The sequence below is a fragment of the Nelumbo nucifera genome, chromosome 1, assembly GCF_055504915.1.
Source record: "Nelumbo nucifera cultivar China Antique chromosome 1, China Antique-T2T, whole genome shotgun sequence".
NCBI classification, from domain to species: domain Eukaryota; kingdom Viridiplantae; phylum Streptophyta; class Magnoliopsida; order Proteales; family Nelumbonaceae; genus Nelumbo; species Nelumbo nucifera.
In genome coordinates, this window is record NC_142649.1 from 117,512,563 (window position 1) to 117,532,938 (window position 20,376).

The 20,376-nt window shown below is 37.2% G+C and overlaps 1 protein-coding gene and 1 long non-coding RNA gene across 4 annotated transcripts; one reads left to right on the forward strand and one right to left on the reverse strand.

The window, feature by feature from the left end:
- Window positions 1-294: 294 nt before the first annotated feature.
- Window positions 295-10,535, reverse strand: LOC104601785 (uncharacterized). Its single transcript, XR_735953.3, has 4 exons — window positions 10,383-10,535; window positions 8,954-9,068; window positions 8,295-8,621; window positions 295-1,899 (listed from the first exon to the last, which is right to left on the reverse strand). It is a non-coding gene; the product is annotated as an uncharacterized LOC104601785 (long non-coding RNA).
- A 108-nt stretch (window positions 10,536-10,643) lies between these two features.
- Window positions 10,644-18,698, forward strand: LOC104601784 (Thioredoxin superfamily protein). Of its 3 annotated transcripts, XM_088893800.1 has the most exons (5): window positions 10,692-10,831; window positions 11,482-11,662; window positions 14,359-15,000; window positions 16,519-16,572; window positions 18,304-18,698. In XM_088893800.1, the coding sequence occupies exons 3-5, from the start codon at window positions 14,530-14,532 to the stop codon at window positions 18,433-18,435; spliced, it is 657 nt and encodes a 218-aa protein (XP_088749926.1). In that variant the 5' UTR covers window positions 10,692-10,831; window positions 11,482-11,662; window positions 14,359-14,529; the 3' UTR covers window positions 18,436-18,698. The 3 variants fall into 3 exon arrangements, with proteins under 3 accessions (XP_019054050.1, XP_010263549.1, XP_088749926.1); XM_019198505.2 differs by lacking the exon at window positions 11,482-11,662 and having other exon boundaries at window positions 10,644-10,771; XM_010265247.3 differs by lacking the exon at window positions 11,482-11,662 and having other exon boundaries at window positions 10,677-10,831.
- The last annotated feature ends 1,678 nt before the right edge of the window (window positions 18,699-20,376 follow it).

The window sequence follows — 20,376 nt, forward strand, 5'->3', positions numbered from 1 at the left end:
CGACATACCATGGAGAGCAGATTAGTTCAACTTGATAGCTGTTTTAAGGGAGTTCACATCGGCACCCCACATAGCACGCCCCAAAGGTGCCCCCCACATGTATATCTCATCGTGCATTGGGAACATCTCCTGTACATGGTTGGGATGTGCTGTGGGGCACCCATGCAATTTTGTTCTAAGGGTTGTGCGACCAATAACTTTGCTCCATGACAACCAAAAGTGCATATTTGCATTTGTACTCCTTCCAAACTCAGCCATAGTTACTCCATCTCTCACTTGCATCTATGGCTGATGTGGACAAAATGATTATGAATCAGCTATTCCTTTCTCACTATGAAACAACAACAATGAACATCAAGAATAGTCATCTTATTCAATTCTGCCTTCTTTTTCCCTGAGTTTTCAATGATTGAAGGCCCAACTCCTCCATCTACTTGCCCACACATGCACTTCTCACTCCCATGCATTGTTGTAGTGTTTGATTCTCATTAGAAGTGTAGAACCGGGTGGCTAGGAGATTAGAAGATCTGAATTCCACTTGTTAATGTTCACAAACCAACATTGACATAGTTGTTCAGTTCAGGCTCCATTTGACTCAAAAAAAAAAAAAAAAAAACTTGTTTAGGCTCCATTTGGGTAGATTGCAAATACAAACATATATAAGGTTCAAATACAAGATTTAGAAATATTGTATACAAGGCTTTGCACTGAATATATTTGTATTTGTCGTCTTCCCAAATGGAGCCTTGGGACAATTTCTATTATATTCTTTTCCTTTGGTTGTAAGTTTTAGATTAGCTGCACTTGTAACAACAACAACAATAATCTATATCTCACCACAACACTCAACATGGTCATCCCTATTCTCATTTCTCCTACATGTGGCTTTTCATTCTTAAAGTACCAAAATTACCCATTTTCATCATTAATTACCATTTTTTGTGTCATTCATATCTATAACGTTCCATTCTTCATTATTCATAATCGTGGTGATTGAACGCATAATGGAGGCTTTTCTATTTCACATTTTTCATTACAACATTATTTTTTTATATATACTCTGTTTTATCTCCTTGGAATTTTTAGACCTTAAATCTTTTTAACCGTTTCTTCTTTTATCAGCAGATACATTATTTTGTTCTTTCAATTAGACTTCATCGTTTCATTTTCAAAAAAAAAAAAAAAAGCTTCATCGTTTCGTTTAGGAGACCATGAGGGAATAGGAGTTCTATCACATATCACATCTTACCCAGATACACCTATTTCAATATGTTAAAATTGTTTTTAATTATCTTTTTTCATTGCAGAAACCATATTTCTTTCTGTCTTTAGGTAACATTTTCACATTAGAAATCAGTAGGGAAGATCACTTCAACCCCAATTCTCTGGTTCATAGTTCCTCTACATTGCATAAGATTTTACATTTCGCGCCATGGCTTTCTTTTGTTGATTTAACTGTGAACCGACAGCCACTATGTTGTTAAAAACCAGTAGTGCATGGTTAACAAGGATGAAATCTTGAAGAGAAGCCAAGTCGAACCTTGGCTTTTCGACTACATGTACTCAGTGAGACCTTCACAGATGTGAATTTTAGGATTTTGTATGCAAAGTTAACAAGGATGAAATCTTGAAGAGAAGTCAAGTTGAACGGTGGCTTTTAGACCACATGAACTCAATGAGACCTTCACGGATGTGAGTTTTAGGATATCATATGCAAAGTAATTACTGATTAGCTAGAGAAATTGATGCAGGATAATATCAAATCCAAAGAATAGTAGTTTTGGGTAAGTGGTCTGGTTTTATCAATGAGCTCCATGCCAGTTGTTTCAGCCCATTTGCTTGCCAAAGCCATTGGACATCATCATGAACTCATCAGCATTGACATCACTATCGCCATCACTATCAATGAAGTCTGTATTATAAAAAAGGGAAAAACTATGCTGCCAGAAAGACATGATACCATAAGAACTTTGACCAATCAACCCCCCTCCCGTGAATTTAGATAAATACCACCTGATTGGTTACTACTTTTATGATACTGGTTAATTGGTTACGAATTTTTCCATTATCATAGTCAAACCTTAAAAAAAAATAGTAATGTAGTGGCTTACTTACACCAAGGAACCTCATACTGGGGGGCTGGGGGGGAGGGGGAACAGTGGTGCTGTGTACTGGAAGTGGAGTTACATGAATGGTGAGCTGTGCCCACTCCATACACCCTCAAAATGACCAAGATGGTGTAAGTCTGCTCCTTAAGTCATACTGTGAAAAAGGTTGATCATTTTTGGAATACAAGAATTCATGTATGGTTTAGAGTAAGCCGGGATTAGTTAAAATATCCTGTCTGGTGTATTTTTCAGTCATGTCCTTGTCATATCTGGGTATCATAATTTGCAGGATTTCCGGGAGATGTTCTCAAGATTTAGAAGGGGAAAAACATATTTTGATCTTGTGCCTCAAAATTGTATCATGAGTGTAGAGAACACTGATGTGGGCCCCACGGTTGTGGTCCCCACTGTGTTCGTATGACAGCACATGTAACCTTTGATTAGTTTGTCAGTGTTAGTTGGTAGTTATCTTAGACAGCTTGTTATCTCAATTATTTATTTGTTTTATTTGCCATGTAAGCATTAAGGGCAACTCTGTCATTTCCTACATTTAGTGAACATAAACTATAAATATTGAGAGAGTGGCGGCGGCAGATTCATTCAATCTGTCTCTCATTTCAAAACCCTTGTGTACTTCTACTTCTTCTCCTTTCTTCTCCCTCTTTCTTCTACTTTTCTCAATCCGAAATCTGTTGGAATTCAAGACTGACTGTAATCTTGATTGACTACTTGGTATCAGAGCCTATCTAGGGTTTCTCATGTGAGTCTAGTCCAGTTGACCACATGAGAACTGTCTACTGCTGGAAGCTTACAAAGGACTGTTCGTTGGCTGATTCTTGGAGGTTACTAGAAAAGTTTAGCAGCTGTTCGAAGACTTGTCGAGGCTTGCAGAGTGTGTTGGTAATCAGGAAGAATCAGAGGAGGTTAGGGTGGACCTATCTAGGAGGAGCGGCCGAACTCTCCTATTTTCTCTCAGAGGTGATCAGTTTTTTTTTAGGGTTTGTCATTAACCCTACGGCTGAGCACTGTGAATTCTTTTGGAAAGTGCGGCTGAGCACTGTTTATGTTCTCAAAAAGGTCTTCCTAACCCTACGATTAAAACCCTAATTCTGCCTCTGCATTACAAATTGCTTTCTAAGTGGGTTTCAGACCTATTTTTGGCTTCCGAGCCTGTTTTGGGGGTGAGAACTGTTATTGGACTGCATATATTCTGATTGCCGATTGGTTTCAGATCAGATCTGAACTGATTTCATACAGATTTCTGATTGTGATTGATTGTTTAAGTGCTGTTTTCTATTGCAATAACCCTAATAGTTTTTAACTACTGATTCTTGACCAAGAATGGAGTTCAAAAATCAGGGAGAAGGTGTTTTTCGGAACAACAGTTCTGGTAGTATGTCTAAGACTGCATTTCAGATTATAACTGTGAGATTTGACGGATCCAATTACTTGGAATGAGCCCAATCAGCCATGATGGCTATTGAGGGAAGGGGAAAACTTAGCTACCTATTGGGAGATGTGAAAGAACCTCCCAAGGAGGACCCAATGTATACCAAGTGGGTTCAGGAGAACTACTTGGTTATAACATGGCTGTGCAACTCTATGTAGCCACATATCAGCCGAAATTACTTGTGGGCAAAGACAGCCAAGGAGATATGGGATGTCATGAAAGAGACCTACTCCCAACCCCTTAATGTTGCTAGAGCCTATGAACTGAAGTGTGAAGTGAATAACCTTAAACAAGGAGAGAAACCAATCTCTGTTTATTTCTCTACCTTGAAATCCTTGTGGCATGAAATTGACCATCTGGAGACTTTTGAATGGGAAAGTCCAAAAGATGCACAGACCCATAGAAAGCAAGTCGAGACCAATAGGGTGTTTGAGTTTCTGGCTGGCCTGAATTCAGATTATGACATTGTGAGACAGCAGATACTGACAAGAGACAGTGTGACCCTATCTCAAGCATACTCCCTGGTGCATGGTGAAGAGACCAGGAGGAAGGTTATGATGCAACATCAGCCCTTTCCCCCAGCCCTAGCAGCAGTTAAACCTAAGTCTGGGGGTGATACAAAAAGGGACATGAAGAAGGAAGATAAACGAGATCTAGTATGTGAACATTGCAAGAAACCCAAGCATACAAAAGATACATGTTGGAAGCTCCCAACAAAACTGAGGAATAAAAGGGGTAATGCTCATATGGCTGTGAATACTGATTCTGCATCCTCGTCAAGCACAAAAGGCACGCCCCTAGATAGCTTAGCTGTTGTTCGGGCTACCCTAATACAGTTGGAAAAGGAGGTTGGGAATTCAGCTCGGTCATCTCAGTCACCATCAGCCCCTGCCACATCTGCGTTTGCTCATTTAGGTACTCAGGCCTCAGCTTACCATGCTTTAGCTCTAGGTAACACTGAACACTGTTGGGTAATAGACTCAGGTGCATCTGACCATATGACTAGCTTGCCATCATTGTTCACTACTTATCACTTATCCTATGGTAGAGATAAAGTATCCATTGCTGATGGCTCTCTTGTTCCCATTTCTGGCAAGGGTGACATCAAGTTATCTGATACTATCTTTTTATCCTCAGTCTTGCATGTTTCTAAACTTGATATTAATTTGCTTTCAGTCAGTAGTATTACCAAACATCAGAACTGTTCAATAACCTTTTTCCCTGACCGATGTGTTTTTCAGGACTTGGAGACGAGGAAGGTGATTGGGACTGGCCGTGAGACGAATGGGATCTATTTGCTTGGAGAGAGTTCTCATTGGAAAGAGCCAGTGGATAAGAAGTCTTTTGTTTCTCAGTTTGTGAGTCCGGTTATGCTTTGGCATAATCAATTAGGTCATTTATCTTTTCGGTCTTTGAAGAGTCTGTTTCCTACTTTATTTGAGTCTGTTGAGATGTTAAGATGTGAGAGTTGTGAGCTTGCCAAACATTGTAGAACATCTTATTCCTTGAGTAATAAAAGAAGTAATAATTCTTTTGATATTGTGCACACCGATGTTTGGGGGCCGTATCACATCCCTTTTATGGGTGGGTACAGATATTTTCCGTTGTTTGCTGATGACCATACCCGTTTTTCTTGGGTCTACCTTATGCGTTCTCGAGATGAGGTTCCTGCTCTGACCCAAAACTTTCATCAGATGATTTTAACCCAGTTTGGGGTCAAAATCAAAGTCCTCAGATCTGATAATGCAAAAGAATACTTTGCTAAGCCACTGGCCTCTTATCTACTTGATCATTGGGTTATTCACCAGAGCACTTGTCCTCATACACCACAACAGAATGGGGTTGCCGAGAGGAAGAATAGGCACATTTTGGAGGTGGCTAGAAGCATTATGTTTACCTCTAATGTGCCTATCCGTTTCTGGGGTGATGCTATCCTCACGACAGTGTATCTCATTAATCGGGTTCCTTCACGGGTTCTTGATATGAAGCCTCCGTTTACCCTTTTATACCCAAACGAGAAGTTGTTTACTGTTCCTCTTAAAACCTTTGGTTGTACCTGTTTTGTTCAGTTCCTTGGTCCTCATCATTCCAAATTTGACCCTAAGGCCTCCAAATGCATTTTCTCGGTTATGCACAAACTCAAAAGAGTTATTGCTGCTATGATCCTGTTTCAGGGAGGAGATTTGTCTCTATGGATGTCACATTCTTTGAGGAGGCACCCTATTATCCTAGGGTTTCTCCTCAAGGGGAGAGTAGTGAGAATTTGGGTCTTTTTCCTCAGGGGGAGCACAGTGAGAGTGGGGTTAATTCATCTGAGGTTGTTCCTTTACCCATTCCATTGAGTGATGAATGCTGTAATGGTGAGGGTTGTTAGAGGGATCAGGAGTTGAAAGTCTATCACAGGCGATGCAGGCAAGTTGATCTCGGTCATCAGCAGTCCAGGTCAGCTCCAGTTCCTTCTACGGATCCAGATCCAGGTACTACAGTCCCAGGGCCCACTGAGATACCTTCCACTGTTGCTACTTCCCCTCCTTCTTCGGATGACCTTAACCTCCCTATTGCGGTCCGTAAAGGGAAACGGCGTTGCACCACATCCACAGCTCACTGCATTTCCCAGTTTCTATCCTATGATCGCCTGTCTCCTTCTTACAGGTCCTATCTCACTTCCATTGCTGATATCCCTATCCCTAGAACAGTGCAAGAAGCCTTATCAGTTCCAGAGTGGAAAGATGCAATGAAAGTTGAAATGGATGCCCTTTTGAAAAATAATACTTGGGAGTTAGTTGGCCTACTCAAAGGAAAGAAACCGGTTGGATGTAGATGGGTATTTACTGTGAAACATAATGCTGATGGCTCTATTGAAAGGTACAAAGCCCGGTTGGTTGCAAAAGGGTTTACTCAGACTTATGGTATAGACTACTTAGAGACTTTTGCTCCAGTAGCCAGGATGACCAATATTTGAGTTCTATTAGCCCTTGCAACGTTACTCTTGGTCCTTGTTCCAAATGGATGTTAAAAATGCCTTTTTGAATGGAGACTTACAGGAAGAGGTCTACATGCAGTTGCCCCCTGGATTATATGATACGGAGACAGGTAAGAAGGTTTGCCGACTGAATAAGGCATTGTATGGATTAAAGCAATCCCCTAGAGCTTGGTTTGATAGATTCAGACTGGCCCTTGGAAAATTTGGCTATGTACAGGCCCAGTCAGATCATACACTGTTCATTAAAAGAGTGAACTCTTCTTTGACCTTGCTTGTTGTATATGTGGATGATATTGTTGTGACAGGGAATAATAATAGTGAGATTGAGTCCCTCAAACAGCTCCTTCATCAAGAGTTTGAGGTGAAAGATCTTAGTGCACTGCGATATTTTTTGGGTATTGAGGTTGCTAGATCTAAACAGGGGATCTTTATTTTTCAAAGGAAGTATGTTCTAGATCTGTTGGAGAAAACTGGAAAGTTAAGTGTCAAGCATGCCGATACACCCATTGAACAGAATCACAAGATCAGTGCAGAGGGTGGAGAGCCTCTTGAAGACAAAGTTATGTTCCAACGGTTGGTTGGAAAGCTTCTATATCTCTGCCTCACACGGCTAGACATCAGTTATGCAGTCAGTGTTGTCAGCTAGTACATGCATTCATCTATAACTACACATCTTCTTGCAGCTGAGAGAATATTAGCATACTTGAAGAGATGCCCAGGTAGAGGTATACTGTTCAAGAACTATAATCACATGAAGGTGGAGGTCTATACAGATGCTGATTGGGCTGGGAGTGCTGATGACAGGAGGTCTACCTCTGGATATTGTGCCCTTGTAGGAGGTAACCTTGTCTCTTGGAGGAGTAAGAAACAAGGTGTTGTTTCCCGCTCTAGTGTCGAAGCTGAATACAAGTCAATGGCTAACGGAGTGGCTGAAATCCTATGGCTGAAGTCACTACTTGAAGAGTTGGGTATTGATTATGAGAAGCCCTTGATGTTGTATTGTGATAATCAGGCGGTTATTAATATACCTCACAATCCGATGCAGCATGATAGAACTAAACATATCGAAATTGATCGACACTTTGTTAGAGAAAGGGTTTCATCACAAGAAGTGTGTCTCCCATATATTACCTCCAACATGCAGCTCGCAGATCTTCTCACCAAGGCCGTTCCAAGGAAGAAGTTAGAGACAGACCTATTCAAGTTGGGAATGACAAATATCTATTCCCAACTTGAGGGGGAGTGTAGAGAACACTGATGTGGGCCCCACGGTTGTGATCCCCACTTTGTTCGTATGACAGCACATGTAACCTTTGATTAGTTTGTCAGTGTTAGTTGGTAGTTATCTTAGACAGCTTGTTATCTCAGTTATTTATTTGTTTTATTTGCCATGTAAGCATTAAGGGCAATTCTGTCCTTTCCTACATTTAGTGAACATAAACTATAAATATTGAGAGAGTGGCGGCAGCAGATTCATTCGATCTGCCTCTCCTTTCAAAACTCTTGTGTACTTCTGCTGCTTCTCCTTCTCCCTCTTTCTCCTACTTTTCTCAATCCGAAGTCTGTTGGAATTCAAGACTGACTGTAGTCTTGATCGACTACTATGATTTATATTCAATGGAGAATAGGAAAACAAGAAAACCAGATAATAGCAAAGATCTATACTCTTCCATCAATGCATGCAAAGTTTGGTCAAAGTCCATGTCGTAGAAGGCAACAAAACAATAAATTAAATGCTGATGAGGTAACTTACAATCATGGTCTGCTTCCTCTACCATCTCTTGAATCTCTTTATCATTGAAGTTCAAATTCAGCCTTTGCAATATGTTTGATGTCCATAACAGATATTTTTTCCTGCATCTGGATCAGTAAAAGTTAGCAAGGGACAAGAAAGAATCAGGTCATTTTAGAGATATAGAGTGCTTCACATTATTATCTTGGTCAATAATATGAAAAGGTTTGATTATCTCTTCCTTGGTATCTTTTCTCCGATTTTAGCAATCATCATGTAGACAAATTCATCAAAACCAATAGCACCACTACCATCCTTCTCTACATCTGCAATCATTTGCTCGATTTTCTGGAATAACAGACGATTCTACTGTTAATAATGCAATCATACTTCTACCAGTATCAATTAGGAGAAAGTATGAAACATCATGCTAAAACCAATATGACAGGAGTGCCAATAAAAGAGAAAAGAGTGGTTTCTTATTGCGAGTTTGAAAAGTGATGAGAAAAACAATAATGTCCAAGAAGCATTTTGAGGCTGCTCACTTTCAATATGCTATGAAGTTATGCCCAAACAAAGTGGCTAATTAAGATTACAAATGAACAGAAAAAGAAAACTGGATACAGCATGACAAGGTAAATCACCCCTAGTCAAATTATGTAGTTTCTCAGACAGTTTACCTTGTACTAGGTATGTTTGAATTGAATGAAAACTGCATGGTTGTTCTATAATGACCTCATCATTATTTACTTTCTCATGGTATCCATGAAATGTAGGTATTGATTGTCTAGAACCCTGTGAATCAATCCAAAAAGAACAATGTTGTTAATTTTATATTTTGGTATCTGGGAAAGAAACTCTCATCTATATTTTTGATTTTTTATTAAGAATTTTTTAGAGTAAGATGGGCTTGAATCCACACATTACAATTAGAAAGAATGAGTATATGAAATATTAGACAAGGGTGAAAGTACAAACAAGAAACAACCAACCATATTGGCTTAGAAACCAAATTTTAACTTTTGTAAGCTGGGTTTGAGTCCACACATAATAATTGAAAATAATGATTACATGAAATGTTAGGAATGAGGTGAAAATACAAAAAAAAAAAAAACTAAGCACATAAGCTTAGGAAACAAAATGTCTCTACTTAAGTCTAAAACAGCATCTCTATTATGCAATTCTGAAAAAGACATATGAACAAAAATTTATACAGTTGACAAGTCTTTAGGGGGGCAAGAAATAACTGGTTTCCAGTTGATGACCATTTGTTGAGTTGAAGTAACAGGAAAACTTGATTCTTTCACTGCATATGATGTAAATAACAGATATTAACTTCAGCAATCTAAATGTCCTTTTCTTTCCCTGTTTTCGAAGATGTAAGTAATAATCAATGTAAAGACCTTGATGGTCTGGACTATTGCAGGGAGGCACAGCATTAGATCCTTGCAGGGAGGCAAGGATTTAGTAATTTAAAAACCAGACAAAGAAAATAATGAAAATATAAGAAACAAACCATCTTTTTGTATTGAATAACTTCATTTCAAACCCTATTTTTTTTAGTTTTACTACTCATCCATTCTCACAAAATCGATTTTTGGCACACTCATTTTCTGTACATGTTGTAACTTGACTGTCCAACACCCTGTCTAATGGGTAGTGGTTAGTGGTTAGTAGTCTGCGTTTAGTAGATCAGTGGGATGCTTACATAAGTTAGTAGATTTAGATGTGACTTAGTTGTTTCAGTTTCTTTATATGAACTCTGTAACGTTGAGTTATGATATATGAATGAAGGATTCTGTATTAGGAGTCAAACAGCATAGTGTTGAAGGAGGTTCAACCCCTCCAGTTTCAAGCTTTGTGATAAATTATTTTTTGAAGATAAATAAAGAAAAATTTTATTACTAAGAAGAATTTACATCTCATAGGTGACAAGAAGTCACCCCAAGAAACAAATCAAGCAATAATTCGCAGTGCCCATCTTGATTGAAACCGCTTATGACCTAATAAGCGCATAATTTAAACAAAGATGAAAAAAAATAGAAATTGATTGAAACCGAAAAGAAGAATTTCTAAAGCATAAGAACAATCTGAAACTGAAAGTCTCACCATGATATTTGGGGTGGTGTTTTGAGAGGATAAAGCCATACAAGGTATGTACTGTACAGCTTTTTCACTTTCACCAGCTTTCAGTTTCTTCAGGGATTCCTGAACTCGCTGAACAATCGAACCGGTGAAGGGAAACCCAAAAGGCCAAAAATGAAACAAGCTTACGTCTTACGTGGCTGAAAGAGGATCGTCTAACCGAGAGATATAGAATCTAACGTACAGGATTTTGCCAAACTCATTGATAATCGACATTATTATTGTACTTTCATTTGTAAAATTAATTATAATAAATGAAGAAATACATAAGCTTGTAGAGTGACCGGACTTAGCGGACGATCAACAGTGAAAATCGAAGCCGAAAACTCGAGGGGTTTATCCCGTACAGATTAGTAAGCATTTCTTCAACATTCTGATTGCCGCAGAAAAGGGAATAGAAAAACCTAGAAAGTGTAAAATCCAAACCCCTGCATCCTTTTTTCTCCTCTTTTGTTGACAACTTTCTCATTTTACAATCATAATAGTAGTCTGCTGCAGGATAGATCATGAACTTTTTTTGGTAGAAGGATAGATCATAAACTTTAGATTATAATATATTCGAATTTATGATAGGCTGATGGAATATGGAGTCTTATATTCTTTTTTCTTTTTTGATTGATAATGGCCGACATCGGCAAAAATAGTCATAGCGGGAACTTCATCATGAACTATATGGAATGCGTATTGGTAGTGCAGATTCAATTTTCATAATGCAACATTTGTTGCTTCCCACGAGAGAATTAGTTAGTTAATTATTTCTTTATTGCTATCTTGGGGAACAAATCATTATTACAAAGCAATTCCTATCCCGATGCCTGCTTATATTGTCTAAACCTAAAATCTTATTTGGAATTCAGTTGCTCCAGTATAGAAATGTGATGTTTTCTGTACGGCATCTGGATTGATTTATATGGATATCCTTCTGCATTTTATTTTATTTTATTCACAGTAACCGAATGTGATGCTTGACTTCCTGTGCTGTTGGGTGTTGTTTTTATTCTCTCAATGTATATATACTCAAATATATCAACGTAGAATGCGCACTTTCTTTTTCAAACTGCAGTGAATGAACTTGAAGACAAAAATCTTTCTAGATAAACATAAGAGAATGATCTTTAATGCTCCACCCTTGTTAGCTGGTATCACTATCAAGCGCCAAGGAAGATATCTGCAACGAAAGTTTGATGGAAAAACTGTCATTCCTTTCAAGTGACAAACCATAACCTTCTTCCCTCAATTTCATGGTTTGTTTTCTTCCTACTTCCATTCTCAACTTTTCAATGTGATCACCATGGACAACATTCATTCCCCCCACCCCCAATTCATATTGTCAGATTGAGCTCTCAAATAAAGATAGTAGTACATCTTAATCTTATTCTTGCTTATAGTTTGTTGGATTAAGTCCAATTTGGGCTGTTATTGTGATTGTTACATCAAAGTTGGGTCTTAGTATTTAGTTTGTTGGTAGCCAAAATGTTTAAGGAGATGACAAGAAGGTGAGTAGGTGTCACGTTTATCAAGTTACTTGCTCAAGAAAAAACTTTCTAAGAATGTGACAAGCAGGTGATAAGGTGTTTACTCCATGAAGGTTGTTGCTCACGAAATGTCTAAGTAGGTAACAAGCAAGGTAATGAGATATCATTTCCAGATTCAGATCCAAAGAGCGATGTCATGTACCATCTTGTGAGTAATGAATGGAAGGAATTGAAGTTGTTTTACTAGTTACCTCTTAGCTCCAGGATGGTCCATTTCTCTCTTTCTAATACAGCAAACTACTCTCTCTCACTTACCCACTTATCTCTCTTCTATTCTTTCTGAAATCCTACATCAGTATCACTGGTATATAGTCCATCTTTCTCTCTTACCATTATGATACCTATATATTTTAAATATGCAGCCCACAGTTTTTTAGCAGTTTCTTTTTTTTTTTTTTGGGGGGGGGGAGTTATATAACTTTTTTTTTGGCTTATGGTGATGAAAAAGTTATATTAAGTCAATAATATTATAGAGATTTGCAACATAAACAACACAAATATTCTTACAGAAAGTCAGAAATGTATAAATGATATGAGGGGTCATGGGATTACTTTTCCCTTGGTCTGCCTTCTTGACAAAACAAGAAAACGAGATAGGGAGTAGAGGAGGTAAGGTTTGGAGAGAAATAGGGTGGGAGGGTTTGGGTCTATTGCAGCTGTTTTTTGCCAGATAAAATAAACATTTTCTTTTTTAAATTTTGGGAGTTAAATGGAGGGGCATTAGAGAGTTAGAGAGCAATCCTTAACATTTTCATGAGACTTTCATGTTGGGGGGAGGAGGGACAAGGACCCATTTTATTATGTGTTTTCCACTGCCTCCACCCACTAACTATATGAATTATGGGGGGGGGGGGGGGGAGGACCCCTCAACTTGATACTTGGCTCTGCCCCTATTTTTTAGGATTTTATTTGGTTGGGAACTAAGGTGTTTGGATATCTCTCACTGATGCCTTATTACTTGTGATTGTTTGCCCTCCTTTTTCCCTTTATGAATTCTATATTTACAATAAAAAAAAGTTGTACTCTACCCAACTGGCCATAAACCATCATTTTCTCTAAGCCCTAATCTCAATTCTCACATTCTATGAAATGTATGCTAACAGAAAATTTTTGTTATGAAACCAGCACAACAAACCCTTCTTCGTCCTATCAGACAACCACTTATTCCCTCATAAAACTCCATTTCTACAGATCATTTCAATAGAAAGGATCCCCACCCATCCTGCTCTGCTAAGCCGCCTAAGCTCATTTAAAGCAAGAGTTGGTGGATTTGGGAAGTGACTTTTTGATATATAATTATTGTTTTCACGGTTTTCTCCCTGGAAGATTTAGAGACTCAAGGTTGTTGAACAACATTCATTGAGCCTAAAAGAATAAGGTTCTTGAAGCAAAAAAGGTTTTAGGATCTTGGGCTTTAGTGCTTAATGGAAGAAATCTAGGACTGTTCAAATGAAAAGCCATTAAAATATAAGTTTATGGTAATTCTTATTGGTGAATAAAGTTTCCTACAAGAGGGATCAAGTTTCCCTGCGATATCCAAAACTTGACATGAAAATGGTAGGATTATCAACTTTTGTTTTGTCTGTGGATGCTGACTATTGGATAAGTTTCGCTAAGCTAAGATGGAAGAAGCAAGACCCATCTATTCATGGTATGATTTATTGAAAGATTGTAACCTGTCATACCTGCATTTATGAGACATTCATATTGAGAAAGAGGATAGTTGATGTAGGGAAAGGTTCTACTGCATTTTGTTGGTTGTTGGAGTTCTCTGGGCTGTAAGTGCACTGGCATATGGCATATCATAATTTGATGTTTTCAAGGACCGATCACCTATTGATATCAAATGTGTATATTAGGGGCATTCACAAACACCATAATCTTTTTTATTTTGGAAATGGTGGCAAAATGTTCCTGCATATATTATATATTTCTCAGTTACTAAGCCAGTTAGATATTCCTGACTAGCTTACTATGGTTGGTTCTGTTTTATCAAAGCTTTTATATTGCAGTTCATCTGGCTGAAAGGTTCTACATATGGCTGATGTAGTAAGAAATGATTTTAACACATAATTTAACAATGGATATGGTACTAAACATAATAGAATGAAAAAGGATTCATGTAACCAACCCCATATAGTATGAACAAGGCTTAGGTGATTATGATGGTGAAACTCTTATCTTTGTTTTGGAAATGATGACAATCTTTTATGTGAATAATATGTCTTTCTCACTTCCAAATCAGATTGGTATTCTTGACTATCTCATTATTGTTGGATCTGTTTGTTTTCATCAAAGATTTTGTATTACTGTTCATCTGGCAGAATGTCTATATCAAAGACATTGATGGTACCTTATGTTTTCTAATTTTCTACTGTAATGGTTGTCTGTTTTGCTCTGTTCAGATAAGGATCAAGTAATTTAGACAGTATAATGAAGATCTGTGGATCATCTTCAATGGGAGTTCTGTAGAAGTAGATCTTTCAAAACATCATCTCAAAAGGCCTTATCTTTGGGCTGTCCTGTCATACTGGCAAAAGTTCCTTTATATTTTGTGGTGGTCTTCTATTGTTGCCATGCAAAGGCAGAGCCTACTCTACCCAAGGGTCTCTTTCAACTTCCAAAAGATCCCATATGGACTACTTTGTTCTGGAGTTCTTTGTGCTTTTTCAAGCTTGCTTCCTTATAGGAAGTATGGTAGATTTTGGCTAGTGAGGGAAAAATTTCCAGCAATCATGGAGACAACAAAAGTGAACAATCTAAAGATGGGTACTGCCTTTCAAGGCATTGGAAGTATGCCTAACAAAGATCAAGGAGAGTTGACTGATGAAGATGATGACCTTTGTCCTGTTGAATGTGTGAGAGAATTTAAGACTGATAAAGAATTCTTCAAGATACTGGAGAAGGCCAGGGAAACTGATTCTTTAGTTGTAGTAGATTTTTATCGTACTTCATGTGGAAGCTGCAAGTATATAGAGCAGGTGTTCTCAAAATTATGCAAAGGATCTGGAGATCAGGAAGCTTCTGTAATCTTCTTAAAGCACAATGTAAGTGTTTCTAGTTAGTAAATATGCATAAACTAATTCAATAAATTCTTATAACTTCAGTTATATGAATAAACTAATGATTGTTCCAATTTGTTTGTAAATATGTATATGGCAGTGTTTTAAAAGGCGTGGGAGGCATACGCCTGGAGGCGTTCCTCCGGGCGAGGCGCTCCCAAAACGCCCTGAGGCGTATGCCAGAGGCGCTGACACCTCTGAGGTGTATGCCTCAGGTGCAAGAGACATACGCCTCATGCGCCTCATGCACATCTTATATAAAAGGACAAAAGAAAGAAAAAGAAAAAAAAAAGGAAAGGAAAGGAAATGAAAGGAAAAGAAAGAGAAGAAAAAAGATAAAAGGAAAGGGAAGGGAAGAAAAGATAAGGGGAAAGAAAGTGGTTTGCCCCTTGCCCCTTCGCCCCACGCCCTCTTTTCAACAAGACCCCCTCTTTCAACTAATGCTATGCATCTTTATTCTTCTTAATATAAAGGATTTTTATTAAAAATAAATAAAAAATGAGATCCCCCCTACTCTTCATCCTCCTCCTAACCCCCCTCCTCTTAAGGAGGCTTACGCCTCTTGCGTTCTGAACTACACCTCACGCCTCTAGGTAGTGGAACTCCTCGCGTCACACCTCCACGTTTTAAAACATTGGTATATGGCATAAACAAAATATGGAAAGTTACATTTACAATTTGTTTCAAGAGCGGAAACACAGTAAAATATTTGTTACACATGCACTATAAGTTTTGCATGTTACAAAAGGGACTTTACCCTATGTTGGTTATGGCCATCTGGGGTCTGGGGAAGGGTGGACTAGATAAACCTAATTTTTTTGGGAACTTAGTGGCTTTCTCAAACTCAATCCATTCTTACGCTTGTCAGCCTGCCTGAGATTTACAACCAGCAAACAATGGCTCCTGTGTTTAATATGTTTAGAAAAGTTTGGAATGAAAAGTTCAGCATGTTTTACATGTAAATGCATGTATAATCTATTAAAAGTATGCATAAAAAAGCTAATACTCAATATTGGTCCCAGCTGAAGAGTGAGATTGGTTGGAGGATTTTAATGATCTTATCTAGAGTTTAAATGTTTGGGCTGGCAGGTGCGAGAATGCAGATGCAAGTCTGTGGGCAATGGCTTTTATCTAGGGTTAAAATTTTGAATTTAATGTTATGAAAAGGAAAATGGTTATCAGTTGTTAAATGGTCTTTATTATACAGTTCAGGATTAAAGTTTGATAGTGATGGAGGATATCATTTATGTCACTTGTATATGTCACCAAACAGTTTCTCCTATTTTCTGTTCATTTTATCTTTTGCGTTGGCCTAAAGATCATCTGAATCTTTTTTCCTTTTGGCACAATCCCAGTGGTTAAGAATATTTTATCTTTCTTTTGTTGCTAACTACAGTGGTTAAAGTAGGTATTATAGTTTTGACACTGGATTTTTTGAGCTTAATGTAAAGCTATCTTGTGATTAGCTGAACAGGATTATTTTATATGTACCAACCTGTGCAGGTTATAGATGAGTATGATGAACAATCTGAGGTAGCTGAGCGCCTGAGAATCAAGGTATGTTTCCCCTGTAAATAGCTTTTCAGACCAATATTAATTCACCTGTTAGTGTTCATTTATCTGGATTTTGGAATGGAAATTCTTTGGAGCTCAGTTGCATGGATTTTTATTAATACAAAATTCAGCTCCAAATCCTGGCAAATCAAATGAATACTGTGATGAATTTTTAGGTAATTTTATTTGTTGATACTTGGTTTTTCAGATGATTTTTGAAGAAAAAATAGGCTAGAACTTTTCTCTTTAGTTAATGAGTATGGATAAATTCCATGGATGAGAGGAAGTGACTGTATTGGGATGTTCAACTCAATGCAAACTAAGTGGTTACAACATCCTAGTGAATGCATGGCTGTGGAAAGTATTTTAGTAAGAAACTTATTAGATGCAATCACTTGTCAATATATCGGGGAATGTTCTATAAACATGGCTGAGGCCTGGATGGTGTTAGAAGCACACAAAGTGGCAAAACAATTTAGCAGGAATAGGATGATTAATGAAGGTGGGCCTTGACGCAACAGTTAGGTTGCTCCATTGTGACCTGGGTGACTAGGAATGGCAACGGAGCAGGTTCGGGGAGGGTTTTGTAAATTCTAGACCCTAGCCACCTCTCTAAATCTCCCAATCAGTACCTGCCCCATAACCCATAGCAGGTTGGATTTTGGGAATTCAAACCCTCCCTGCACATGAAAATGCAATACCCTCTCTGACTCTACCCTCCCCGTATTTAAGGGTAGGGTGGGTTGGGTTTAGAGCCTTCATCTAATTTCCTATTATTTCTTGTTACGTATAAAAAATAAATAAGTGAAATAACATGAACAAACAACATAATTTCCAATTATTCAATTAAGATATGTGAAAAACATATAAATTATCAATTATCCTTCACATTAAATTCAACACCTAATACATAAATTTCATATGCTTTCCAACAATATGTGAGTCATGGAGGGTCAGGTTTAGCCTACTACTGTACCTTACCCATACCCGTATAGGTTATAGAATCCTAAATCCTGCCCCTGCCCCAAAATCCATCCTTCTAGCAAAAAAATTGCCCCATCAAGGTGGGTAGAGGCGTGTACCCACCAGGTAGGGTAGAAATTACCATACCTATAGGTGACCAGGGTTGAAATCTTGGAAACAGTCTTTCTATATGTGCAGGGGTAAGGCTGCGTACGGACCCCACATTGGCAAGAGCCTCGTGCACTGGGCTGCCCTTTTTAGGATAATTATTGAAGGAGACTCATGAATGGTGATCAATGGGCTGCATGGTTTAGAGGATCCTCCCTGGCACACGCCAGCTTTTAAAGGAATGCTATGAGGTTAATAGAAAGTTCAGTCTTACTTTGACCTATAAGCATGTTTATCGCAAAACCAACATTGCAGCAGATTGGCTAGCTAACCTTTGGTCATTTGAAGAGATTAGATAGCAATTGGCTAGCTAACCTTTGGTCACTCCTCGGCCTCTTTGATGTATTTTTCAATCTACAAAAAGAATCATTCGTCAAAATATCAACAAGAAACTTATAGAAAAAAAAAACTCTATCTAGAGTTATAGATTTTATTTTTCTTTCTAATCAACAGAAGACCACATTTAGATATTACTAGCACTGCTAGAAGTATTTTAATTTAGCAATCTTTTATTTTTTTTTGCACTGCTGCAGTAATAGCTTAGACTATGGTTTCGTTATATCAAGTGCTATACTCAGAAAATAGGAATTTGAACACATGCAGGCAGTCCCCCTCTTCCACTTCTACAAAGATGGAGTGCTGTTGGAAGCATTCCCAACCAGAGACAAGGAGAGGATAACTGCTACTATTCTTAAATATACAACTCCTGCATCCGAAGACATCAAAATCGATTAGGTTATATTTATGTGCTTTAACTTCATCATGTATTCAGAATGAGATTAATGCTTATTCACAATCTTAGAGTTATTGGAAGACTCGTATTGTTTGATACGTGTATTTGGTGGTCAGCTGGATCATTGCACATGGTCTCATTGTTGTGCGAATAATCCTTGGACCATTTGTTTCTCTTTCTCTCTCTATTTTTGTTTTTCTGATAATTATACTTGTACTGTTATTGAGAAAGAAAAAGTAATCACAGAAACCAAGTATTGTTGTTACATTTATTATTGCCTATACTTTCTGGAAAAGTCATTATCATCTCGTGACCTGACCAGTACAAAAACTCTATTGACAATTTACTGTTTTGCCATTTATGGGCAAGGTTCAATGTATAGACATGATAGGCCTCTATCTTATCTTTATGGTGTAGATAGTTGTCGATATGCCCTCTTTTAAAGTTAATTGTTAGTTTTTTTTTTTCTATATTATAACTAGTGGGGACCTGTTTTGTTAAAGATAAATAATAGAAATACATAAGAGTATACAATTGTTTTATATAATAATTAATAATTATTTATATTTTATATATCATTTTTAATAAATTTTTGTAATATAAAAATAACAATTATTAATTTTAGATAGGGTTGTTTATCGAGCTTAGGGATGGTAATTTTTTCCATTTCTCTAATCCTTGTGGGGATCTACCCTGAATGGGGCAGAGATGGGGATGGTTTTCTCCCCGCAAGGATGGAGATGGGGAAATTTTCATCCCCATTGGCGGGGACGGTGTGGGGATGGAGAGAGCACTCCTTGCCCTGCGGGGACCCCTTGTATAGTAGTTTAGAAGTTTTCTTTTTTTTTGAATTATTTATTTTTTTATTTCATGTCATTTTAGATACAACTAATGAGATGCCCTCCTTCCCCATAAAAAAATACCTAAAATCTCTCTCTCTCTCTCTCTCTCTCTCTCTCTCTCTCTCTCCCACATCCCTAATAACCTAAATAATATCATTTCCTAAAATTTCTCCTAAACTACATCGCCCACTATTCCCCATTTTCTCCTGAATTATTTCTAATTTCTATTTATCTCTTGATATATCTCTAATTCCTATTTATCTCCTAAATTATCTCTAATTTAGTAGAGAGTTTCTCTCATAAATTATCTCTTTTTCCTATTTATCCTCTCCCCCACTTTTTATCTATATCTATCTAAATAAAATTTGAATTAAAAAATTATTTAAATATTCTAACAAAATTATATAATAACTTTAAAATATTTATTAAAAACACAAAAAAAATTAATATATTTAATAAAATTCATATTATTAATAATTTTATATTTTACAAAATTCATCATGAAATTATGTATTGACAATATACATTATGATTTACCGGATTATTCAATTTAAATGTAATTCAAATAATAAAAAAATTAACATTAAAAAATAAAACATTATTTAAATATTTCAATAACTAAATATCTTAAATGACAAATATTGAAAATAGCTAAATAATTATATAATAAATTATTTAATATTATATAATAACTTTAAAATAAATAAAATTCAAATAGTGAAAATTGATGTAATCTTAGTTATATGCCACAAGGGCACTTTTCTCTTTTCGTTAATTTTATTTATTTTTGTTGTTGCCCTAATACTTTTGATTGAAATCATGGTATTAGAGCAGGACAAAACTTTGTAAAAGGTGTTTTTATCTGATCAAAGATCTTACAAATCACATACCTGGACTGAGAATTAGAAAACTAGTTCGACCTTGCATTGAGAACTGCTGTTGGACCCTATTCTATTATTTTTAAATAGAAACTGAAAAGAATCACACTCAGAGATTGGCGGATGGTTGATTGAGTTTTTCTAGAGGTTGGTGGCTGTTTTTCTCTTTTTCTCTCCCATTCTTCTCTGGACTATAACTTCCAAAAATTAGTCAGACTGATCA

What these genes read in the sequence shown, in the direction of transcription:
- LOC104601784 (XM_019198505.2), top strand. Translation starts at nt 14,530, where the DNA reads ATGCAAAGGCAGAGCCTACTCTACCCAAGGGTCTCTTTCAACTTCCAA. An exon ending in TAATCTTCTTAAAGCACAAT is followed by an intron (nt 15,001 to 16,518) that starts GTAAGTGTTTCT and finishes CAACCTGTGCAG; the next exon opens with GTTATAGATGAGTATGATGA. An exon ending in CTGAGCGCCTGAGAATCAAG is followed by an intron (nt 16,573 to 18,303) that starts GTATGTTTCCCC and finishes GAACACATGCAG; the next exon opens with GCAGTCCCCCTCTTCCACTT.